Raw genomic sequence first — 20,611 nt, 5'->3', positions numbered from 1 at the left:
TGTTTAGACCTAGGGACGACTCGATCCTCGTTTAAATCCGCTTTTCCACGCTTAAAGGCATTTTCGGTCGTCCTTATAAATGGACCGCCCCTTAAATGTCCGAAGGATTAAAGTCAATTCGGCGTCTAAACGCGGTTAAAATCGGCCGAAAAATGAATCACGCGATTATTATAAGACGCAACGAGACGTTTAAGAAATAACATTTCATCTCGCTTCGTTTCTTTCCTCGTTTGTAGAAGCATAAATTATCTCCTATCTATTTTGATTTTTTATTTCGCAAATGTTGGCCAACGTCCTATGTAGACTTTCGACCGAATTCGTTCTTTCGAAAATATATCTAAGAGTTGGTAAAGACGAACGAAAGGATTCCGAAAATGATCGGTTCTTACGAATTCGTTGGACGAACCTCGTAGCATCTAGTCGATTCTAACGGAAGCCAATCTTGTAGCGGATGACGCGACTTCCGGGACGTGACCTTAGGAATTCCAATTTGTTCGTTGCTAGCTCGCTGCTTCTCTCTCGTCTTTTACTTCTCCTCTCCTTTCCATCATCTCCTTCCTCTTATCGTCGAAATCTGTGTTTGCTCGAGCAACCAGCCGTTGACTATTTTCGTCGTTGCCGCTCACCGATCCGCGTCCTTCTTCGCGATTTTGTTATCGCCGAAAGATCGTCCGAACGCTTTCAATTGCTTATTCTTGAAAAAATAGACGCGATACGTAAGGCGGTATTGAATTTTTCTATCGGTATCAAAGTTAGTCACCGTTAAACAAATCAAGAAAAATAAGGATGCGTTAAGAAAACGTGAACGTTTTTCTAGACGCTCGACGAGACCGTCCATACGCGATAGGAATATATACCTGAATATATACCTACTTTGCATTATAATCAAACGATCGAGACGTACTCGAACAACGACAGAGATTCTTTACGTTGCAACGAACTTGAGAATAAAATAACAAAGTACTTATTTATAAATCTAATTATCATTCAAACGAGAATAAATATATTTGCTACATTTATTTGGTCGAACCAAATAATCTGAAATATAAGTAGAGGGGGTGTTGGAATATTCAAATAATCGTTAATTAATCGATGCGAGTGTCCATCGTCGTATAGAAGCACGGAGTATACGTTTCGTGCACCGTCCTCTTCGAAATCCACCGTTGAATTGGGTCAATGTCCTCCTCGAAGTCGTTAAAAAAAAACTAAAATATTAACGGAGTACATTGATATATATGAAAAGTAATATACATAGCAAATAAAAGACATTTTCCGATTGATTTCGTAGCGAGGTAGCTTCGACTAGATATATGGTAGAGATATACGGTAGGGATATACGGTACATCCGGCTGGTCGTCTCTAATTCGTTGCTAAAAAAGTCCCACGGTGGAGCAGGAAGAACCGCGCAAAACTGGATCGTTGAGAGACGACAGAGGAGGAAGACGTATTAATGCTCTCTCGACGAGGGGAAAGAATACGTTCTTGTCGGATGTCATTATCCTTTAAGAGTATTTGTCTCGTTTCGGATACATCGCGGACGTTACGGTAGAAACGGACGGATGGCAACTAGTCCGTGCACGAGTTTATTTAAGGAGCGCTGCTCGGCCGTCGGCTTCCCTCCTTCTTCGCCGTCCGTCTCTCCAAATGATCTTAAATACCTGTATATACGAATGTCGATCGAATCGATTACGTAAAAATAGATCGAGGGAGTTTCTCTCGGCCTTCGACCTTCGAAACGTCCACGCGAATTTACGTATAAATGTATTATAGCTGTGCCTACGTACCGAGGGGTCGCCGAGTTTAACCGTGTAACTGGGTCATCGAAGCGAGGATACGTCGCGAGATAGCACGATTTATCGTCGAACGCGTACATAGATATCCTTTTTCATCGGTAAAGCACGATAACTGGATAGGAAGGAGTCTTTGGATCGCGGCAAAGACCTTCGTTATTCGTCGTCGCGAAAGGGTCCTTGGACTCGGCGAAATATCGATCCGCGACATTAGAAAAGCTCGTAGCGATTTGGCCTTGAAGTCAATGCTGGCAACTCTATCTCGCGATCTTGGCTGGGCCAGCTCGACGCGTCTGGAGAGACTCGACCGAGGCGAAGGTCGAAGGAGGGGAGGAACATGGGAATTATTCCGATCGCGCTCGATCCTTCCAATGCGTAAACCTACTTACAAGTACGTATACTCATTTTTCGTAGCGAGGATACAAGGGGATACGAGTACGTGCCTCTCAACGGAAAGCTCTTTTCTAAGGCTTACTTATCGTTAGATCTTTCGATTCATTCGTCGAGTCAATACGCATGCGGGACTTCGCAGTCGTTAAGGATTAGATTAGGAAAGACGTCGTTATCGTCGGCTCTCGCACGTGCCATTTATCTCTACTTAAACGCGAAAAAAGCTTACCTTTTTAATTACTAAACAGAGAAGAGATTAGATTTATAATTGTTTATTTTCTTCGACTAATCGGAAATTTGTATTTTTCGGAAAGAAACATGGGATAGATATGTATTCCTTTTGCGATCAAACGATACCTACAAATTTAGCTTTTGCATCGATCTTAGGAGATATTAATTATTACGGAAACGTGTCCGTTCGGTCAGGATTGGTTAATAAGTTTGGGAAAGAAGTCGGTTGGTCGATTTCGAAACGATCACGGTTCGAACAGGTGCGATGCTTCGAGCAAAGTTAGCGATCGATCGATCGATCGATCGATCGGAATCGAGAGAATATACGGTGTGTAGCAATTATCGGCTCGTCTCTGTCTTTCTCGTAGAACTGAAATGTCGTTGATACTTCCTAAGTCTCGATTACACCAATAGCGAAAGAAATTGCTTCTTTTTCCTTACGCGTGCTCGTTGCAAGTCACGCTAGTTGCGTGTTACGTTATTGCGTTAATGCGAATACAATTCTGCAGCCACGTTTTAAAGTCTACCGCGAGACGACGCAAACTCGAATGTCGGTAAAAGGAAGACTACTGGAAATAATCTTATCGTTCTTTCGTATGATATACGACGCGATTAAAATGGATTTTTTACAAGACGGATACATCAAAGTTGTCGCTCGCTTTCGAAGAAGACAATAGGCTCTCCGAATTAGAAAACGCTCGAATATTTTGCATTCAATTAGGCGTCTACTTAACGTTTCTCAGAATAAGATCGTCCAAATAAATGTATCGTTTGTTTCTATCGTCATTTTCAAATAGACGCGCACGCATAATCGGTACACCTTGGCTCGGCGATTAGTGGTAGTCGATAAAGAACGGAGTCGTTCCACCGCAGGCTACTTCGAAATCGTATCGATTGTATTTTTCTATTTTTTTCAACGACGAGTTGACGCAATCGTAGTACGTAGTCATTAACGATAGCTCCGGGGTGAGCGGGTGACCAAAGAGCACGTGCTTTCTCTCTCTCTCTCTCTCTCTCTCTCTCTCTTTTTCGCAAGACAAATATTTCTTACGATTTATGAATCACCCGCGTCCACGTAAAATCCGATTCTTCCTATATTATGTATGCGTATACAAACCTTTCTAACGTTATGTTTTCGATCGATGTTTTATTCAAATGGATTTTAAACGAATAAAGAATGACGCGCAAATTATTTCTTTTTACTAAGAATAAGATAATATGAAAAATACATGAATGGAAAAAATTCTGTATTAGTTGTACGTATTTACGTAGTCGAATAATCTTAATCGATCGATTAGAAATACTTTTCGACGTCACGCTCGCGTTACGTATCAATCGTGACGTTCAAAGTACTGTAATCGTTAAAAAGAAATACGATAGTTTTGAAGGCCGAGGTAAGCTTTTCGTCGACATCCTAGTATTTATTTCGAAAAGGATGCTCGCATCCTGCCCAATTGTATTTCCGTGTATATACGTGCATATGTACATATATATATATATAATAAGCAGCAGCTCGAGCAGCTGGCAGCTTTACCGTCGAGAGAGAAACCGGACGAGGAAAAGGATGCTTCGGAGAATGAAGGGGAAGAGGGGAGACCAGGAGCAAAACAGCCTCGACTTAAATTAACCGCAACCCCTTGGAAACGCGTGCGAGCTAGCCGTTATACGGGATACGCGCGTGGCACGTTATTTTCAAATTTCGATCGATTTATCTTTCCGTAAAATCCTTCATTTTTCTTTTTTTTTTTTTTCGTTCTAATTATTTAGAAGGTGGCACGCAGGCAGACAAAATATCGGGTTCGAGCGATTTTTGTAGATCGCGTTATACTCGTTATCTCGGGAGGCGAGAATAATTCTCGACGACTCGGTCCGTAGCAACGATAAGAATAATAATCCTCTCCTTCTTTCTCGATGTTATCTTCTTTTATAAGAGGAAGGTTGCGAAGGAAGACAGACCGGACGTTGGAGGTGGAGCTCTCGTTTCTTTTTCTCCCGAAGCTTTACCTTCGTAGCTTTTCTTATCCCTTTTTCAATATTTTTTCTTCCACCGCCTCCGTGCGTACATTTTATAGGCGCAAACGAAACGAGCTTGAACCGGTTCGAAGCATTTTTCGTCGGTTCCTCGTCCCGGACTTTAGACCGGTATTCCTCCACGCGCGAGATGTGTAGGTAGTTTAGCGAGGTGTGCGCATTTCGCAAATTGCAACTTCGGACCGCGACGCGGACTCCGTTAATATCATTTTCTAACTCGTGCCATTTCGAGACGGAACTTTCCATCGAGAAAGTTACCCATTAAAGTTACCCATTATTTCGTACACCTATGAACGAAATAATTACGAGTCGTCGTTTCGAATTTCATATGTACTACTCTTTCCAAGAGCGGAATCAAGATATCATTTATTTTCTATTACTTATGGCAAACTGCTTATCGAGCAGATAACCGTTATGACACGTGAATAAATATCGAGAACGAAAACTTATTTAAAACGTTCGAAAATTGCGCGATATCGAGACGCGAACGAAACGATCGACACGATTAAAGGAATATAACTCTATCATCTTGCCGCGCAAGGTCGGACCGAGAGTTTCATCGTCGATAATATATTTTTACGTTAGCTCGACGTATCGATACAAAAATGTAACGAAAAAAGTGATGCAACCTGATGGAACAAGCGCGTTCGTATCGAAGCTGAAAGTATCGTAAACGTCCATTAATGCATGCAATATTTGCTTTAGATAATTGATAGAGCGGGTATATATACGTCATTGCGTTCAAAATATCCGAAGAACCGATCAAAAATATCTTTTCGATTCTTTCCTCGTCGGATTTAACGAACAACCATTTCGAGAACCGATGGATTTTAAATCTAAAAAGTTTCCACGCGGGGGCTCCTCTTCGATTTTCACGCCGATCGAATTTCCAAGACCTTTTTTTACGTATGCGTGGACGCGTGCGTATAGATCTCGACGGAAATTCGAACGGACAAAGCGAACTATGCCCGCCGAAGCTCTTCCTTTTCTTCTTTTTTCTATTCTCGACATTTTCATCGTACGAACGAGACGTTCCTCTTCCATTTTACCTTTCTTCGCGAATAATTATATAATTATTTATGCCCTACTCACTTTCGTCGGACGGATTCAAATTGACGATAAACGACAAACATTTATCATTCTTATTCTTAAGGAATAAAAGACGAATAAAAAGATTATTGGAACGAGGTCGACTTATCACCGGTCGGTCCACTTTTTTCCAATCGATTCGCCGCGCGTGTAACGTACTATTAAATAACAATATACGTAGCAAAAGTTATTTATTTTCAACGCAAAATAAATGTGTCAATAGTTGGTCTGATAGAACACTCGAGAGAAAAGTCCGATATCGAGTGTCAATATCGATAATGGGGGGATAGTAGTCCGTAAAGAAGGTCGTTTACAAATTTGGGTCTCGTACGTCTACGTATTCTATTAATGGATTTCATTCGTCTACGTTTACGAAGGGACATGGAACGGGAAAACTGCGTTTATGGTTAGAATATTATACTTCCTTTGCGTATCGTCCAACGGAAGCAAAGTATGCATTTGCGACAAGGAACTTCCGTTTTGAAGTACCCTCGTGTCTACTTGGACGCAGTTAGTTTATATCGAGGGCAGATAACAGTTTCTACGAGAGGCACTCGTATTTCTTCGGTTCCGTTTACTAATCGCCACTCTTGTCACCTAATATAGACTCAACGTTTGCTTCTCGTTCGAAATCAAACGGAAGCGGGAAGTCGTTCCTGCGATTTGGGCGATATATTTCTTTGTCCATGAGAAAAAGGGAGCCCATAAACCAAGGGAAATCGAGAAAACGCGATATATTATAGTTTTAACAATTTGTCCGTTAAGATGATTGCTTCGTAAAAAGTTACGTGGAATATCGCAACGTGGTATGTAAAATGTGTAACGCTACACAAGGTAGTACAAAACTAGGGTCCAGCTTATTGATTTATTCTTTCTAATATAACTGCGCAAAATATTATCACCTATTACTACAGGAAATATACGCTTAGCTAAAAGTATCTCCTCGCGTTATCGTAGATACGTTTTATTACGAAAACTATTTTTCCATGCCATTCTGCACGTATGCAACGAAACGAATTTCCCCTGGCGTAACGTTATCATAGCGATATTACATCAGACAGTTTCCCGAGTCGTCCACGATTACAATAATAAATATACACGTATCGTCGCCCGAAAACGTTCAGTCTCGAATTATCCGTTCCGAAAGAAGAAGATCCGTCGACGTTTCGAGTTATGGAAAATATCTTTGAAGCCCCGCGTTAAGACCTTGCCGATCAAAGTGAGTACGCGTGAACCTTGAAAGTTACGACTTTTCGCAATGGCCGAATCAATGACCGAATCAATGGCCGAATCAATGGCCGAATCAATGGCCGAATCAATGGCCGAATCAATGAACGAGTCATTCACAAAGCTGTCGCGGTCGAATGAGATGGCAAACCGTTCGAAAAAGTTCTCGCCATTTTTTTCCATCCTATGCGTACGAGTTCGAGCCGGCTCGTCTATTGTCGTCTATTAAACGATACGCAAATGAGATAAGAACGATTTAGAATTATTTAGTCGTTTGTTCGGATCCGCGAAGTAGGCATGACCTGCGTCACGTACGCGCTTCGATTTCAAGCGAATACACGTGCAATCCATCGATAGTAATATCGATTAACAGCTCTTGACGGTTCGATAATTTTTCGCCTATCGATCTAAACGATCTAATCGATTCGTCCATCGCAGGTCTTCGAGTTTCTTGAATCTTCCTTCGATTCTGGTAGCAGTTCTCCTTCTCCGAATATCATCATCATTCGTTGTTGACTCTTTTTCCAGGGTGTTTACGAAATAAACCGAAGAAATGATGTAATCCTTAACGCACTTGTTGGAACAAATTTCCCCCTCGACTCGCGAAATTTCTCGATAGCGTTTTATCGCGACTTCAATATTTTCTTCTATTTCTAGGAATGATTTTTGACGAATCTATTATGGCGGAAGTAAATAAAGACATTAAACTTTCTTTTCCCCCGCTTCGACGACGATATTTCAGGAGAAAGGACGTATTATCTCGTTGGCTCTTTGCGAGATAAATCGAATATTTTTGGTTCCGGACACGTTAGTCGATAACCTGCGCGACATATTGTCTCGTATGTAGCAACAGTCTCGACTCGTTGCACCAAGAGGAACTCGCAGACAAACTCGTATAATCTATGCGTATACATACGCACGAGCTTCGATATCAATTGACATGGTCGTCCTTCGTGCGCGCTAATTTTAATTTTAACATGTATTATCGTCGTTGCTATATTTTGCTCTTTTTTTTCTTTTTTCTTGTCGCCAAGAAAGATTCAAACAACTGAATTCTAAATCAAATACGGTTACTAATATGGTATAAAACGTCTTATCAAAATGAAAGATATTCTCTAGGAGAGGATTTTTCCCGAGAAGCGTTGTTCGCAATTATTTTCTCTTATCGGTGTTAACGATTCGTTCCGAGACTAAGAAGAAACTACGAGTTTTCAATTGGAAGACGAGTTTCTAAGTAGTAAATAACAACGGAATCGCGTAGACGCGCGTGAAAGAATGGTTAAGAAGGAGGCGCTCTTAAATGTAGAACGGATACGGTCTTTATGTTGCAAACGTTAATGCCGTAATCTCCGCATCCTTGAATACTTTTTATCCTCGCGAAATAAAGTTTCCTCTTGAATATTTATCGGACAAGGTCGAGCACGGCTTATTTTTCTCGACTCCTCGACGAATCGACAAAAGTCGCATCGTTAGAGTTTCTCGGGTGTTGTCTGAGTTGCGTCTACTCATCGGTGGACGCCCACGCGCATGCAGCTGCGGTAAAAGAAACAACAAAAAGTGGCAGAAGTTGACCAATATCCGGCAAGAGCAATCGACGAACAAGTTTGGAAATTCGAAGGCCTGGTTCTCGTCTCTCTCTCTCTCTCTCCTTCTATTGGCACGATCCGGTGCTCGAATGCCACGCAATCGCGACCCTATCTCTTTGGACACGCGTCGTCGTAGTCGTCGTCGTCGTCGTAGTTCGTGCCTTCGTGCCTTTCCACATATACACGTTGTTGCATGCGTGTAACTCTTCCATTGGCGTACAATTATTTTATCTTTCCACTCGGAATCGAAGCGGATCGCGATGACACCGAAAGAAGACAATGACGGTCTCTCGTCGAGATAATAGCTCTTGCGAAGCGTCAAATTATTTACGAGAGCAGTTTACCTTCTCGCCATCGTGGTTTCGCTCGCGTAAATGACTGGCGAAATGACTGGCGTTACTCGACTCGTCGTCGTCCATTTTTCAAACGGGTCTTTCTCTCTTCATTGTCACGTCAAAGTATTTGACAAATTTCCGAGAGAATTCTTCCAATCGTAAGTCTACGTTTTGTTCGCGCAATCGCCAAGTATCCGCGTGTCGTAGTCTATGCTTCCCGCGCTTTTTAAGGAACGTTAAGGTAGGCCAAGGGCGCGCGACGATTCTCCCCTTTTTTTTATTTTCTCCGTCTACGACCAATTTAGCCAGGGACCGCTTCCAAATAACTTTCGCGAACGTACGAAAGAGAATATAGCGACGAATATTTTTCAAAAATCCCCCCGCTGTGTAATTATGTTTACAAGGAAATGAACGAATCGATATTTTCATTGAAATGGCGCGTCCCCGGGAATCATTTCTTATTGTTAAACCATTTCAATTTCCCCGCATTTATGACGTGCCGCGTGTCAACCGACCACGTACGCGTATCGCCAGCAGGGACGTCTCTCGAATCCTCTAGACCCTTCTCATATACGAACAAAATTACTCACCAACTTTTATACTGTTTATAACTTACCAAAAATGGACCTTATCGTTTATTTTGCGTTATCTCGATTAACTCGGTGCGTTTTTGTAATCACCTGCTTAAATAATTTTTGAAAGAGGTGCCGCAGATCGGAAGCGATTATCTTCCGTTTTCATTTTTAGAACGATAAGCAAATATTATACAGCCGTTCGAGACGTCGCAAGCGACAAATCTCGCAATTTTGAGCAATTACGAGCAACGCTTTCAAATTCTTTTGTAATACTACTCGCATTCGCTGATCATCGTTAGTCAGAATTCATTAATCATTTAATAATCGACGAGGATTCGACGGCGTAGCCGTTGTGTCAGTTTGCCTGGAAATTTCGTGACGAATATAAATACGAAAGTTGCGTCCTTTTCTTCCCATCGATATACTTCATTTCGAATCATATTCGAAGGCAAATTGATAGACATCTGTGTCAGTCGGATCCGAGAAGGTCGGAACCTCGATCTCTGGGTTTCCGTGTCGCGTTATATTCTTACTATTTCCTATTGTGCAACGAGCAAAGAAAGCGTTATTCAATGGTCAGAGCAATGCAAGGGGATTGAAAAAGCGGGATTTGAAAAAGTAGAAAGTGTCTGGATAATGAAATCAAAGGGATCCTTATCTCGAGGAAAATAAAGACACTTTTTTTTTTCGTCGAACGAGTTTGAAAAAAGTCGCAAAGGTTAGATTTATAAAATGTCTATTTAATATTTCCAATCCACCGATCGATCGATTAATCAATTTCCCCCTTGCCGAATAGAAATAATAAGAAAATAGTTTAGACGCGGGGAGAAATAAAATAAAGCGCCGGGAGTGAGGTAGGAAAAGGCGCGCACGCGCACTCGGGGATGCATCGAAAGCGCATGCGTTGTCGAGACAGTAGTTAAAGGGAATGGGAGGGCGCGCCGAAGGTGGTTTGAACTGGTCGCTTAGCGCAGTCGTTGGGTGCACGATGGCGCGATTAGTCGATATTGGCTTTTTCTTTTCTTTTTGCCGCCGTCGTTTCTGAGCGGTGAGTCGGCCCAAAGCGTTGGACCGTCTCCGTGGTACGCGATACTTTCACGTTTTCCACGGCCCTAACACCTCTCCATTTTTTTCATTCATTTTCCGGGTACCTCCTTATTACTGTCATTGTCATCGAAAGCAGCTCGACGAGAAGAAGAAGAAGAAGAAGAAGAAGAAGAAGAAGAATAAGAATAAGAGCAAGTGGAATCGACGCTAACATCGGCGAGAAACGAGTTTTCGCCATTTCTCTTCGTAATTCTCCTCTTTCTCTCTCTCTCTCCCTCCCTCTTTAGTGTTTCTCTTTTACCGATCGATCCACTACTACCACCACTACCACCATCATCAACATCATCGCTTCTACCAGACGGTTTAATACATCGCCAACGTTTTTTGGGAGGAAATTAATCCGAGGACTCTCCGCATTCTCCGTTCAGGAACGTACGGCGACTAAACGAAAAGAATTTCGAAGGTAAATCTTCCAATCGATATTATCCTCTTTTTTCCTACCCTCCATTATTGCTTTTATATCTCATTTCTTCCTCTCGACCATGATTCTCTCGGAGGAGGATGAAAGAGAAGGAAGGAAGGAAGGAAGGATTATCGTGGCCGTGCGCGAGTTCGGTGCAAAGTGCAGTGATTACCGGATCGATGTCCGACCTTCGTATTCTTCCATCTATTTACGTTTACGAGCTCTTCCTTCTCTCTCTTTCCCTCCTTCGTCAAAGTCCTTCTCGTCGATTAAATTTCATTCGTTCTCGTTTGGATCATGCGCGAGATGCGTTTCTCAAAAATATCTCTCGATTAATCGGAGCGAAAACGCGCGGGCGACACAGAGGACGCTCTTTGTTGTGTTTCGTCGAACTTTAATGGCCGCCAATGGTTGCCCCAATGGTTGCGCCAATGGTTGCGTCAATGGTCTTTGGCTAAAAGAAATTTAGTCGAGAGCCTTTCTTTCCTTCTTTCCTTCTTTCCTTCTTTCGTTCGTACGACAAGATTGCGAATTAAAGGGGGATAAATGAAGTAACCAATTTTATCGTCGATTAATTATTAACATTAATCAAAATGTTTCCAAGAACAATTTGCATTCGTGCTCTCGTTTCCGCCGAAGGCAGGAAAAGAGTAAACAAAAAGAAAGGGAGGAAGGGAGGAAGGAAGGAAGGAAAGAGGAAACGATCCGGTTTTTTCCTTTCTCGGTCAATCAACGCTGGGATTCACTGGCGTTGCATCGCTTACTCGTTTACAGTTTCTTCGTGACGTAATGAATGGCAATGCTTACATAGTAAAACTCTTCTCGTTTCTATAGACTCATATTTATACGCCAATTAACGTAATCGTCGGAGTCATTTCGTAGAGCGACTCGCGAACAAATTCCAAATCCAAATTTTGCCTCTTCGTCTTTCCGCAAATAGGAAAATATCGATCGAAAAATAAAATAAAATAAAAGCGTATACATATATCTCGAGAGCCCCCGTCGACCTAAATTCGCGAGTCACGTGCAAAGACAAATAATAGGATGACCGGTAAGAGTATTATTCGCGACCGAAAGGGAACTAGTTGGCAATCGTTGACGTAAACTCGGTCGCGTCTTCGGACATAGTTGGATGCAGTAGTAGTCGATCCTCTTTCCTCGGTCATTCGAAAAAGTAAACGCATGCGCCACGAGGATTCGAATTCGAGAACGCGAGAGACACTTGGAGCGTGATTCATCGGGAGAATATTCGTGCTCGTTATGTCTTAAAAGACGTTAGATTGAGAGCTAAATGACGCTAAACGAAAGCGTACAATAGGAACGCTGAGAATATCCTTCGTTGAAAATACGAGGACGTTCGTCGTACTTTTATCGAATTTCCATTTTCAAGGAAACCGCTCTTCGGGATTCGTTTCTTCCAAAGGTCGATGATCTCTCGTCCCCCCCCCCTCGTCTCTCTCTCTCTCTCTCTCTCATTTCCATAGCTGATACGAAGCGAAAAGGATTAGATAATTGATATTAATATAATTACGATCGCAACGAACAAACATATTTTGAAAAGGAAAAACACAGAGTGGTCTATTGGAGAATTTAAAGTTCGACCTCTCGACGATCGAGAGCCGAACGTATTAGGCAATTTGTTTCGCGAGATTGCGTCATGCGTTCGCGCGCTATTAATGCGAGTGCCAGGCTGGCGATATCGGGACGGCGACACAGCTATGACGGTCGTATTTCTCTCTCTTTCAGTCGCCATTACGACCTTACCGAAGGATATCTGCTGTTATCCGCTGTCGAGATGATTGAATTAAAAGAAGAAGAAGAAGAAGAAGAAGAAGAGGAAGAAGTTATATTTCATTTCGCTCAAATGTATGCTCATTCACCTTTCCATTTAGCGATTTTACTTAGAAACGATCGTAGATGGAACGATGTAGAACAATTCATTGTCAACAATCGTGATTCGGATTCAGATTGGACTTAACTTTTGGTAGAAAATATCGAGCGATATTGTAACGCGTTCAAGACATATTACGTAAGGGAATCGCATCCCATAGGTGATGGGTAGACAGGAAATTGGAGACAAAGTCGCGATCGTTGCCCCGTCGAATAGTTTGAAATTCTTCGACGTTCTCAACATTCTTATTCTTGCATCATCTTTGGACGTTAGAACTGCTACGAACGCCGCCGCGATCGACTTTCCGCGATGTTTGCCAGGTGGAATGCATCGCGAGTAGGTTTTACGTGCATCTATGTATACGCGCCACGCCTCGTTCTTGCAACTTCTTTCATCGCTATTATTTATTTATCCTCGTTAATTCGAAATAATACGAGAAAAAAGATGGATCGTAAATCATTGATAAAACCGATGCTCGCCAAGAGGAAAAAATACGTCGATGTTTTTGCACGTAATCGCTCTCTCTTCCTCCTCCTTCTCCTCCTCCTTCTCCTCCACCTCCGTCTCTTTTTGCGAGGATAATAAACCACATCCGCAAAAGACAAAAAAATGAAAATACTATTGAAAGGAAGGAATATTTCATAATTTTCACGCGACGTAAATACTTATCTTCTCCGACGAGAGTGTTTACGCGAGGGAGAAAAATAATCGAGTGCATTTGTAATTAGTATGAATTAAAGATTGGAATTATGGTTATACACATTAGACGATCGCGCGCATCTTTTACTCGTTAATAGATCCTATTGATTTGCAATATCATTCGCGATTACGATTCGTTATTTCTCAATTGTTTCCATCTTCGTACCGTTTACTCGTCGCGCGTAGTCCGATGCGAGCGTTACGACATATCCAGGGAGTATGTAAAAGTAATAAGAAGAAAGGTCAGAAAACGTAATCGATTCGAAGAAAGAGAAAAAGAAGAGTAGATATTTCGTAAAAGTTTGCTCGCGAGTTTCATAAGATCGAGAGAAGAGGATGTTGGCGGCGCGAGTGGCGTTATCGCGAAAAGAGGCAAGACGATTCGTTTGTTACGGCCCTGATCCCTGGAGCGACTTTGCTTTTGCGCAAGTGCACGCGCGACTATCGCAACCTGTTTGTCGTCGTCGTCGTCGTCGTCGTCGTCGTAGTCGTTCTATACAATTTTACCTTACATTAGCGATTTAACGAGAAAACACCGTTCGTAGATTAATAGACAAATAAATTGGAATTTTTCTTTCGAATTCCGCGTACGCAAACGGAAGCGAATTGCGCGTTCGCGCTCGCGCGCGCCTGCGCTTGACCTTGGTAAGAATCGAATGGCGTCGTTCGAACGAGGAAGGAGAACCGAGTTTCATTTGCCTTTTTGCGAGCATAATCGAAAAAAAAAAAAAAAAGAAAACGAATGGTAAGCGTGTCGCATAAACGATGTACCGGAAATCGCAGCCAATTCTTTGTTCGTCTCTTTCCTCGAGCGCTCTTCCTTTCTCGGCAAATTCGATGATGCTCCGGTCAAAATAAATGGACGAACGAGCTAAATTAGCCGTGACGCGCCGCACGCTTGATCGGTTATTTCCTGAAAGCCCTGATCCTGGAGATGTATTAAGGGCCCGCGGGAAGAAAAGTCGAGAAAAATGAAGATAATTGTCCGAGGGCGCAACGACCGCGTAGAAGCGATATCCCTGACCTTAACGAGATCCCCTCTCCCTTTGGTAGGAATTGGGCGCAACGATAGGCAGGCAACGAATGTCGAAACCGCGTCGCATCGTAGAGATTTAGATTTCGATTAGGACTCTTAGGAAACGCAAACGCGTCCTCGATAGATCGAACCTGCGACTGATCGAAGGATGCCCTTTTTTATTCCACAGGCCTTACCTTCGAGAGAGCGACCGACCACGGACGAGATAAGCAACTCGTTCTCTCTTCACGAAGATCTATCTCCATCCGTCCAAGGACCCAACCGGGATACATACTTGCGAGGCACGGTAACGACAACCGCGCGGGTCCGAGCACAAGTGATATACGTACACATGTGTATTCCTATCTTCTTTTACTCGTATATGTACGTGCACGCATGCACGCATATTTACGTATACAAATGTATAAATGTACATACATTATCTACGCGACGTACCTCGAAGAAACTAGAGCTTAACGGTATTAATATTAGTCGTCGTTTAAGAAACGCGTGAACGTTCGATAAAAACTCTTTAACAACGATAACGGTCGTGCACCGGTCGTGCACCGCGTGCCAACTCGGAAAACTTGATGCTTCCGCGTTCGGTGTTCGACGAGTTTAAAGTGTGTTCAAAAAGATCGATCCGATAAACGAAACGACAATACGTAGGCGCGAAGAACGAAGACAAAAGTCTACGGATCTCTCACCGAGCGAGAGGAAAGAAGAACAAAATAACTGTGCGGCGGAAATAAATCGTTAAATACGGGATAGCCAACAATATGAGAGTGGGGACTACGAGGCAACATCCATTACAAACGACGCGTATTTCCAACAATGGAAAGTTCCTGGTTAATACGAATAATCAGGAGGTGCAACAGCAGCAGCAACAGCAGCAGCAACAGCAGCAGCAGCAGCAACAACAGCAGCAGCAGCAGCAGCAACAGCAGCCGCAACAACAACATCAGCAGCCGCAACAGCTGCAACAACAATCGCAAATATCCCATCAGCACCGTCATCAACAACATCATCATCATCATCACCATCATCGTTATAGGCAGCATCCGTATCAGCAACATCATCAACGACAACGGTCGGTGGCAACGAACACCGAGGAAAATACGAGCGCGGTCGTTCCGCTCGTCGGATTCTCGAGTAGCGAGCCAACGGCACGGAACGTCGAGCATCACGGACCAACCATTCTCGGGGATAGATTCGTTCTTCTTGGTCCGGCGGAAGGCAGTGCACTTTACAGATGCGTCGACGTCCAAACCGATCAGCAGCTTGTCGCCAAGGTCGGTCAACGCATAACTTTTCTTTTAACTCTTTAATCGCATACGCATTTGTCGAATCGCAACGACGGTTCTTTTTCTCGAGCCTACGCTCTGCCATATTATTTTCTTTATTTCCTTTTGCTGAAAAAACTTTAAACCAAAGTAACGCGAAGCAGGCGGCGATACGAGAGCGAGGTTCTCACGGTTAGAAAGTAACGACGCGTGGCCTACGGTAGAAACGCTTGGCGACTCTCTCAACAGAGAGAGAGAGAGAGAGAGAACGAGCCATTGACCGGCTCTTTGCGTTCCTGGAAAGCGGATCTCAAACGGTCCTACATACGTACAATTTCTATCTTTAGTAACTCTTTCATCTCGACGACATTAATCGATAGCTTGCAAATAATAAACGTCGCGGTGGAACGTCTCCTGCCCTCGAGTTTCTACCTTTGCGACATTTCATCGAATTACGATCATTCCGTGGAAAATAATGCGAATAATTTAACGGTGCATATCGTTCGGGAATAATGACATAGTCTTTCATTTACATAGCGATAAATAGTTACGATAGCAAGCGAAAATTTCGTCGATCGAAACACCAAGGAGGACCCCGTTTTATAAGCAGCGTAATATCGTTTGAAAAGCTATAATATCTTCTCATAAAGATATTGTTGAAAGACGCGAAAGGAAAATTCCGAACGTAACGTTTGAAAGTTGAACGAACTCGAGGGTGTTACGCGTATATATAATATATACATGTATATATAAATAAAAGACGGCAAAATTGCATTCTAAACCGAGCGCGCGTTACATGCAAGAGTATTGGATAGAAGAGGGTTAACGGGGCAGGGGGAAGGTTTGAAGGCTCGAGAAGGTTTCGCACTTACGTAGCCTCGCGGTCTCTCCACGGTTGCTCCGCGTTTCCATTAACATTTTACAATCGCTCGACGTTATACAATGAGTCGCTTACATCATCATCGATCCGCGAACAAATACAAGGCTGCACCTTGCCGACGACGGACCCTAACCCGTTGCTCGTAATCGCTACTAAAGCCAGGGCCGTTTGATTTAATTGACGATTACGTCGTCGTCGTCGTCGTCGTCGTCGTCGTCGTCTCGAAAGACAACGCGACACGATTTTGCAAGCGAATGGGTTGTCCGCTTCCCTTTTTTCTCTTCTTCTTCTTTTTCAAGTACACAATTGCACATTTCTCAAAGATACTCTCTCTCTCTCCTCCTCCCTTTTATCGAAACTATCCATTTTTCACGAGCAAGGACGCGTCGTCCGATCGGGTCAACGATGATTTCGTAAAAAATTCGGCGCGAGTTGCGACACGGTCGAGATGCGAACGGTTGTTAAAGAATGGAATGCCTAGAAATGATGGATAATTCGAGCTTTAACCGATGGAATGAAATTTCAGGCCCTGAGTCAAGGTGACAAAGGATGCGAAGCGTTGCTGCAAGCACATCTTCTATTGGAGGGAACGGAGGCGGCAAGCGGACTCGCTGGTATCGTCGAAGGTAGCGGAGGTCGACGTTATCTCCTTTTGGAGGGTCATCATGGTGATTTGCACGCTTACGTTAGGGCACGCAGGAGATTACGCGAGCCCGAAGCGAGACGACTCTTCCGACAAGCAGCCAAGGCCGTTGCCACGTGTCACGAATACGGCGTCGTCCTTAGGGATCTCAAACTTCGAAAGTTTGTCTTTGCGGACGAAGCCAAGTGAGTCCAATTACGCTTCTTCCTTTTCTATACCCTTTCCTACCAAGCTCCGATATCAAATATATTTCGTACGAATCGATTGTCGATCGTCGATCGTCGATTGTCGATCGTCGATTGTCGATCCAGAAGTCATTAAAATACCTATTCGAGTAAATTATATACCGTTAATAAGAGAGAAAGAATGATCGAATAAATCGATCTCGAGCGAACGGCGGGCGTGCGTGCGTGTTGGCCAATCGCCCCTTGCACGCTCGCATTCCTCTCCTTCGCCGAGAATGTTGCAAGGCAGAAAAGCATATTGGTTCATCGACTGGAAGAGTTTTGAAACTGGCAGGTATAATTAAGAAACGCGTGCCTTTAATCGTCCGCTACGCATCGTCCCGCGTCGTCCCTTACCATCTCCTAAAACCCGAATACAAGTTCTCCCTTGTTCCATGTGTGTTCCATTTGTCTCCGCACCAGGTTTAGCAAACTTTGTTCGCGCTCTTCCAACGTCGGGAAAGAAAAAAAAAAGAAAAAGTCACGCACGGCGAAGCATCCAGACGACGGCGGGGTTCTTGAACTCTCGGCCGGTGAAAGTTTAGCGAAGAAAGCCATCCATCCCGGTATCGTTTCTCTATGGTCTCCTCTTCCCGTATGCCGCCAACTCGGTGACGAGAGCCGAGGCCATTGAGCTCTTTTCAAGATCACCACCACCACCAGCACTCGTCGCAATAGGAAAGAGATCCCTTCTCTTCCTCGAGAAAGTCGTAGAAAGGAATAGAGAAATAATTCGTTGAAACACGATTGGCGTAACGCCGATCGCGCTCATTTACCTACCCAAGTACGTAATTATAGTTGTATACTATAATTGTGGCTCGACGTGGCTCGAGGAGGATGCGCGAGATGACGATGGCTAAGTCAAAGACCACGGATTCGCGTCTGCCGACGTTATCTACGTAAATCTAGTTTATCGCGAATTTGTCCGGAAGATAGCCGATTTTCCTCTAAATATTTCTAACGTGGGCGATAGAAATAGCAATAGCAACGGTTGCGTTGTATTAGCTAACAGAGCCAAAAGAGGGAGAGAAAGAGAATATTACGTAGGCGCGTTGTTGCGCCTCGAGACTTCCGCGTTGCGCGACGACGACGAAAGCGCCGCTCTCCTTTCCAATTCCTTTCCTTCATTTCGCTCTTTTATTACTCCTTACGGAAGATACCGAGTGATAACGATAGATCTTTCTGTTTGATTTTTAGAACGCAACTACGATTGGAAAGTTTGGAGGATGCGGTGATCGTGGATAAGGAGGACGACAAGTTGACCGATCGTCGAGGTTGCCCGGCCTACGTTGCACCGGAAGTTCTCAGATCGGGAAGAGCTTATTCCGGAAAGGCAGCGGATATTTGGTCTCTTGGCGTCCTTCTTTATACGATGCTGGTCGGACGTTATCCGTTCAACGACGCGGAACACGCTACGCTCTTTGCAAAAATTTCACGAGGACAGTTTGCTGTGCCGGAATGTCTCAGTCCTCGCGCAAGGTGTCTCATTCGATCCTTGCTAAGAAAAGAACCGTCGGAGAGACCGGATGCCGAGGACGTCCCGCTTCATCCTTGGCTCTCGAAACCACTTCGTCTTTCTTCGCCTTCGCCTTCACCTTCGCCTTCGCCTTTGCACTCGCACTCGCACTCGCACTCGCATTCAACGTCATCTTCCTCATCGTCCTCGTCGTCCTCGTCGTCGTCGTCGTCGTCATCGTCGTCGTCGTCATCGTCCTCGTTTCCACCTTCATCCTTCTCGACATACTCTTCCTCTTATTTCCCTTCGGGGAGATCCGCTTCTCAGGACCAGATCGTACCGGAGCTCGTTAACGATCCTCGACAAGACTGACTCTTCGAAGAAGAGACGATTATTATCCTTTATTCCGCGCGTTAATAGCGCCAGCTCTACGTCTTATTTTTTCAAAGAAAATCTTTAAACTAATGTAAGAAAAGAAAGACATGCATATTATTTTCAAGTCAAAAATTGCGCCAAGATCCTCGTCTCTTTTCGCAGAGACTACCGATCCCTTATTTGTATATTATATGTATTATATATTTCGTGTCATTCGCGTCTCGTATTCGTCCTCGTCTCTACCATTTCTTTTCGCTCCCATTATCGTTTCTACGCCAACAAGCTCCTTACCGAATGTCGTTTAATATTTCAAATTTTGGAGGAACGACGGCCGCGAGTTTCTACGCGATACGATCGAAGTAGAATCTTCGATTTCATGTGTATTTTCAAGATTATTCAAACGCATCGTGTCGTTAAAAAAACACGAATCTAATATTTTGTACCGATAGATCCATGTCTTTCGAATCTTTCGATCGTATCTCGTACGACTTCTCCGCTCCTCGAGAGGTGGATAAGGGCACGAAAAACGATTTCAATCTTAGATATTAGAGATACGTTATCGTTGTTGCAACGGCTTTGCGATCTAAAGCGCGTTAGTTAGAGTTATTCCGTACAATCGATCATAGTTCAAGGTCTTTTCATTTTATAAAACAAGAGCAACGTTTATTTATTAAGGGATGTAAAAAGGGAAAATTGATTTTTAAAACAAGAATAAGAATAATTTCGGGACGCGTGCTGCGAGTAAGAGGATGTTTGGAAAGTAACAAGTGTTCTTCTATTTGATACCTTTAAAAATATATCATTTTATATAACGTCTCTACGGAAGTAAGACTAAAAAACAAACAAACTCGCTAGATCGCTAGATTGATAGATCGAGGAAAGCTTCCTCCTCCCTTCTCTTTTTCCATTTATTTTCTCAAATTATATCTCGTCGATTCATACTCTAGGTGCGTCTTTAGATACGTTCAAAAGAAACATTCTTCGTATCGTTTTAGTCAGGGTATAATGTAACTATAAGCACCTTCTTCGCAAACGGTCTATATGTATATAATTTTCATCGACATCATCCTACCGAAAGCTACAAGAAGACAAACGAATAACTTTAATAATTAGGAAGGATAACGACGTTTCTGTACATAGGCGAAATAAAGTAATGTTTACGACATAATTTTACTAACACGAGTTATATATATATATATATATCCTTTGACTCCTTCCTTTTATTTCTTCGTTCATTGATATTTCATTTAAAACACGTTGATAATTACAACACATAAAATATCTTTTATATCGCAAAGGTGGGTGAATTTAAATAATCGCGCGCATTATAAATTTAATAATAGACATACAATACTCTTCTAATTGGTCACGTCATTGAGCG

At 43.1% G+C, this 20,611-nt stretch overlaps 1 protein-coding gene and 1 long non-coding RNA gene across 4 annotated transcripts; one reads left to right on the top strand and one right to left on the bottom strand.

Moving 5' to 3' along the window:
- Positions 1–1,213: 1,213 nt before the first annotated feature.
- LOC122515949 lies at positions 1,214–8,121 on the bottom strand. Its single transcript, XR_006303435.1, has 2 exons — positions 1,785–8,121; positions 1,214–1,658 (listed from the first exon to the last, which is right to left on the bottom strand). It is a non-coding gene; the product is annotated as an uncharacterized LOC122515949 (long non-coding RNA).
- Positions 8,122–10,563: 2,442 nt separating this feature from the next.
- Positions 10,564–20,398, top strand: LOC122515941 (tribbles homolog 2). 3 transcript variants are annotated; one of them, XM_043633453.1, is made up of 5 exons: positions 10,564–10,764; positions 12,511–12,630; positions 14,560–15,661; positions 17,059–17,360; positions 18,597–20,398. In XM_043633453.1, exons 3-5 carry the CDS (start codon positions 15,149–15,151, stop codon positions 19,225–19,227), a joined length of 1,446 nt encoding a protein of 481 aa, XP_043489388.1. In that variant the 5' UTR covers positions 10,564–10,764; positions 12,511–12,630; positions 14,560–15,148; the 3' UTR covers positions 19,228–20,398. The 3 variants fall into 3 exon arrangements, with proteins under 3 accessions (XP_043489388.1, XP_043489387.1, XP_043489386.1); XM_043633452.1 differs by lacking the exon at positions 12,511–12,630; XM_043633451.1 differs by lacking the exon at positions 10,564–10,764 and having other exon boundaries at positions 12,206–12,630.
- The last annotated feature ends 213 nt before the right edge of the window (positions 20,399–20,611 follow it).

Source organism: Polistes fuscatus, unplaced genomic scaffold (genome assembly GCF_010416935.1).
Source record: "Polistes fuscatus isolate 324 unplaced genomic scaffold, CU_Pfus_HIC Scaffold19, whole genome shotgun sequence".
Lineage (NCBI taxonomy): Eukaryota > Metazoa > Arthropoda > Insecta > Hymenoptera > Vespidae > Polistes > Polistes fuscatus.
Note: the sequence above shows the minus strand (reverse complement) of the source record. Positions and strands in the feature narration are given on the sequence as shown.